This window comes from Neopelma chrysocephalum, unplaced genomic scaffold (assembly GCF_003984885.1).
Source record: "Neopelma chrysocephalum unplaced genomic scaffold, ASM398488v2 Primary Assembly neopelma1_97108, whole genome shotgun sequence".
Lineage (NCBI taxonomy): Eukaryota > Metazoa > Chordata > Aves > Passeriformes > Pipridae > Neopelma > Neopelma chrysocephalum.
In genome coordinates, this window is record NW_020925750.1 from 2,292 (window position 1) to 7,272 (window position 4,981).

Below are 4,981 nucleotides of genomic sequence, written 5' to 3' on the forward strand. Positions count from 1 at the left end.
TGCCCGGGGCATCCTCGGGGCATCCCGGACCTCGGGGCATCCCGGATCGGAGGGAACGTGCCAGGCTGGCCCTTCCATCCAGCCCCGGCTCCGGGGGCAGCTCCGTGCCCGTCCCTGCAGCGGGGAGGGCTCGGGGAGGGGCTCGGAGGGTTTCGGGAGGGGACAGAGAGCGGGGCCCGGGCCGGGAGGACGATCCCAGTCCCGGGACGACAATCCCTGTGCCGGGAGGACGATTCCTGTCCCGGGAGGACGAACCCAGCCCCGGGAGGACGAACCCTGTCCCGGGATCACGATCCCTGTCCCGGGAGGACGATCCCAGTCCCGGGATCCCGATCCCACTCCCAGGATCCCGATCCCAGTGCCGGGGTTGTCCGTGTCCCGGCGGTGCCCGGGGCCAGCCGGGCTGGGGGAAGGTGGCCCGGGCTGGGGGAAGGTGGCCCGGGCTGGGCTCAGAGGAGCCCCCTGAGCCCGCGGGCCCAGCCCAGGCTCCCGTTCTCTGCTCTCCCCCCAGACCGATGCAGAGCTCAGTGCTACGAGTACCCCTCGTGCTGCCCCGACGTGGCCAAAGGCAAGTCCCGGGCAGGGGGTGGCCAGGGGGCCCTGGGGGAGGATTTGGGGTCTGGGGGACCCCCGGGAGCCCCTTCCCCAGCGGGGGAAACTCTGGGACCCCTCGGCCGTGCTCCTGCCCCCGGGGCCGGGGCTGGGGAGGGCTCGGGGAGGGCTCGGGGTCGGGTCCAGCCCCTCGGTTCGGGGCCGGCCGGGAGTTTTGGCTGCATCTCTCGCCGCCCTCTCTGACGGCCCCGGGGGTGTGTTTTAAAGCCAAGTTTTGTGAGCCAGCCCCTCGGGAGGAGGTCGCCTACGTGACCTGCACCTACAGATCCACCTGCATCGACCAACCCGATTTCCTGGCCACCGTGGACCTCAACCCCAGGTCTCCCTGCTATGGCCAGGTACCTGCTCCTCTCTGCTTTTCCTGGCTTGGGGACTTGCCGCTGCTTCTTCTGCTTCAAAGGCCTCCAGGGTCGGGACATTCTCTCTGCTGTGCTGGGCAAAAGCAGGTTTCTGGGTGGCCCCTCTGCCCCTGCCTGGCACCTCCTTGGATCTGCCTCATCCTGCTCCTTGTCCCCTGGCAGGAGCCACCTGGGAAACCTCTCGGGAGCTCTGTCCTGTCTCCTCTCCCCTCCCTGGTGTCCTGCACCAGCCAGGGGGGTTTTCTGCTCGGAATTCCCACCTTCCTGCTCTCTTCCCACTCCCCCGTGTGCTCCTGGCTCGTCTCCATCTCGGTGTCCCCGGGCACAGGTCGGCTCTGAGTCACTTCCCAACTCCCTTCCAGAGGATCCTGGAGCGGTTTTGAGCCCCTGGAGCACGAGCTGGGGATCACCTGGGCAGGAGGGGAACCTTGGGGTGTCCCGGGGGGTTCGGGTGCCCTGGAGCAGATTCCAGCAGGTTTCTGTCTGTCGGGGATGTTCCCTGGTGCTGCCTGTGCCCATCCCAGCTGGCACACGGGCATTTCCCTGCCCCCGGGGGCTGCCAAGGCACATTCCCACATCCAGGGTGCTGAGATCACCTGTGCCCAGAAGGAAAAGCCCTTCCAAAGCCAGACCAGGCTCCTGAACGATCCCAGTGCATTTGAAACTCCTGGAAAAGTCCCTCCCAAGCCAGACCGGGCTCCTGAACGATCCCAGCGCATTTGAAACTCCCTCCTGGGGAGGAGTTTGCGGAGCAAAGCCCCGGCTCTGGCAGGAGGAGGAGGAACATCCCTTCTCCCCGGGAATGTTCCCCTGGATGGGAACGGAACGGGCTGAGCAGAGCTGGGAATGATTTCCCCCCCTCTGGCAGAGCAGTGCCCAGGGCAGGGAGCAGCGTCGTGCCCCCGGCCGTGCCCGGGCGGTGCCAGGGAGCCCCCCGAGAGCCCCCCCAGGCCCTGCCTCCCCCCTAACTGTGCCTTGGCCGCCGCAGGTGATCCACCGGCTGCCCATGCCCAACCTCAAGGACGAGCTGCACTGCTCGGGGTGGAGCTCTGGCTGCGGCTGCTTTGACAGCGGCTCCCCGAGGAGGAACAAGCTGGTGCTGCCCTGTCTGATTTCCTCCCGCATTTACGTGGTGGATGTGGGCTCCCAGTGCCGGGCCCCCAAGCTGTGCAAGGTATGCCCGGGGGGGGGAAACACCGGGGCCAGTTGGGTAACTGGGGCTTCTGGGGCGCTGCCCGGGCACCGGGGGCTTCTCTGCTCAGCTTCTCTCGCAGCCTGGCTTGGCAGAGCTGGCACAGTTTTCCTCCGGGCTCTGTCCTTGCCGCTCCCGGGGGGGCTCCCCCCGGCCTTGGGGGGCACCTTTGTGCCCACGAGGAACCCCCGGGGGTGCCCGGCACCCCCTCCCTGCCCCCCAAAGAGTGTGGGGGGCACCTTTGTGCCCACAGGGAGTCCCCAGCACCCCCTCCCTGCCCCCCAAAGAGTGGGGGGGTCCCGGCAGCTGCTCCGAGCCGGGAGTCGCTCCGGGGGCAGCTCAGGAGGGGCTTCTGTGCCCTCCCCGGGGAGGAGCAGCCCCAGCCAGGGGGGCTCTGGGAGGGGAAAAGCTCCGGGAGCCCCGGGGATGTCGGGAGTGGCCGAGGGTGAGACTGGAGGCCCTCGGGGGGAGTTTCCCGAGGCCGAGGATCCCGCGGGGGTGCGGGAGGAGCCGAGCAGTCGGGGGCTGAGGGGGGTTTGTGTGTCCCTTTGGCAGACGATCGAGCCGGTGGACGTGTTCTGGACGTGCAACAAGGGCTACCTGGCCGTGACCCACAGCCTGCCCAACGGGGACGTGCTCATCGCCAACATGGGAGACCCCGCGGGCAACGGCAAAGGTGCCTCATCCCGCCCCCCCCCATTCCCGGAGTTGTGCTTTTCCCGGAGCCTGGACAAGTCCCAACCCGCCCCCTCTTCGTGTGTCCCTCCCAGGTGGCTTCGTGGTGCTGGACGGGGAGACCTTGGAGCTGAAGGGCAACTGGGAGAACGAGTGCGAGGCCCCCCCGACGGGCTACGACTTCTGGCTGCAGCCGCGGCACAACGTGCTGGTCAGCTCTGCCGGGGCCGTGCCCAGGCGGGCGGGACGGGGCTTCAACCCCGACGACCTGAAGAAAGGTGGGGGCACACGGGGGGGGTGCGGGGGGCACCTTTAGGAGGGCGGATTTCCCCCCTTTTCCCCTCTCTGGCGGCTCCCGCGGCGTTTTGGGGCGGGAGCGTTTTGGGGAGGGGCTGGGTGGGGCTGTGCCACCCCCCGTGCCCTGTGCTGACCCCTCTGTGCCCCCCCTCAGGGGTCTACGGGCGCCGGCTGAACGTGTGGGACTTGTCGTGCCGCAGCCTCACCCAGTGCTTCGACCTGGGCGAGGACTCGCTGCCCCTGAGCGTGAGATTCCTGCACAACCCTGAGGCCGCCGAGGGCTACGTGGCCTGTGCCCTCAGCGGGGTCACCTACCGCTTCTACAAGTGCCAGGTGGGCACCGGGACCCCCGGGGGGGGGGCTGAGGGGAGGAGGGGGCTGTGCAGAGGGGTTGGGGGGGTCGGATGGGCTCCCCCGGGCACTGGGGGGGCTCAGGGGAGCCCCCGGGATGGGGGGACACAGGGGAGCCCCTGGGTTGGGCACTGGGGGGGACACAGGGGAGCCCCCGGGCATTGAGGGGGACACAGGGGAACCCCCGGGCACTTGGGAGGACAAAGGGGAGCCCCTGGGCACTGGGTGGGCTCAGGGGAGCCCCCGGGCATTGAGGGGGACACAGGGGAGCCCCCGGGCACTGGGTGGGACACAGGGGACCCCCCGAGATGGGCACTGGGGGGGCTCAGGGGAGCCCCCAGGTTGGGCACTGGGGGGGCTGAGGGGTCCGTGTTTGTGCACCCAGAGAGACAACTGGGCCGTGGAGGAGGTGATTCGCATCCCGCCCAAGGAGGTGTCGGGCTGGATCATGCCCAAGATGCCAGGTTGGTGGGACCCCCTCGGGGCCCTTCCTTCTCCCTGGCGGAGCCCCGGGCAGTGCAGGCTGGCACAGCCTGGCTGAGCCCCGAGCCTGGCTGAGCCCAGGGCCCCGTGCCCCGTGCTGGGGCTGCCCCTGAGCCGTGTCCCTGTCGCAGCCTTCACCGTGGACCTGCTCATCTCCCCGGACGACAGGTTCCTGTTCCTCAGCAACTGGATCCACGGGGACATCCGGCAGTACGAGCTCAGCAAGAACTGCAAGCCCCGGCTGGTGGGGCAGGTCAGGGGGGCACGGGGGGCACGGGGGGGTGGGGACACGCCAGGGACATACCAAGGACACGTGTGTGCCACGGGTGTGCCACGGGTGTGCCACGGGTGTGCCGCTGCCCCCCTGCAGGTGTTCGTGGGGGGCAGCATCCTGCGAGGGGGCCCCGTGACCGTGTGTAGGGACGAGGAGCTCAAGTGCCAACCCGAGCCCCTGGTGATCAAGGTGAGTGCTGGGGGCTTGGGAGGGGGGGCACCGCTCTGCCCTGCTCCTCATCTGCTCCTCAGCTGCTCCTCAGCTGCTCCTGCTCTGCTCCTCATCTGCTCCTTCTTCTGCTCCTCATCTGCTCCTCATCTGCTCCTGCTCCTTCTTCTGATCCCGATCTGCTCCTGCTCCTTCTTCTGCTCCTTCTTCTGCTCCTGCTCTGCTCCTGCTCCTTCTTTTGCTCCTTCTTCTGCTCCTGATCTGCTCCTTCTCTCCTCCTGCTCTGCTCCTTTTCTTCCTCCTGTTCAGCTCTTGCTCCTGGTCCTGATCTGCTCTTTCTCCTTCTCTGCTCCTGCTCTGATCCTTTTCTTCCTCCTGTTCAGTTCCTTTTCTTCATCCTGATCTGCTCCTTCTCTTCCTCCTCCTCTGCTCCTTCTCTTCCTCCTGTTCAGCTCCTTTTCTTCATCCTGTTCAGCTCCTTCTCCTGCCCCTGCCCCTGCCCAGCCCCAGTAACTCCCAGTTCCCCCCCAGTAACTCCCAGTTCCCCCCAGTGCAAGCGGATTTACGGCG

General features: G+C 67.9%; 1 protein-coding gene across 1 annotated transcript; it reads left to right on the forward strand.

Annotated features, from left to right (window-relative positions):
* Positions 1 to 923: 923 nt before the first annotated feature.
* On the forward strand, positions 924 to 4,977 carry LOC113961336 (methanethiol oxidase-like; the record flags this gene model as incomplete). Its single annotated transcript, XM_027671618.1, has 9 exons — positions 924 to 950; positions 1,960 to 2,145; positions 2,719 to 2,839; positions 2,934 to 3,116; positions 3,290 to 3,468; positions 3,872 to 3,950; positions 4,101 to 4,222; positions 4,340 to 4,432; positions 4,963 to 4,977. Coding segments are annotated over exons 2-9 (960 nt in total), but the record flags the coding sequence as incomplete, so codon positions are not given.
* Positions 4,978 to 4,981: the final 4 nt, after the last annotated feature.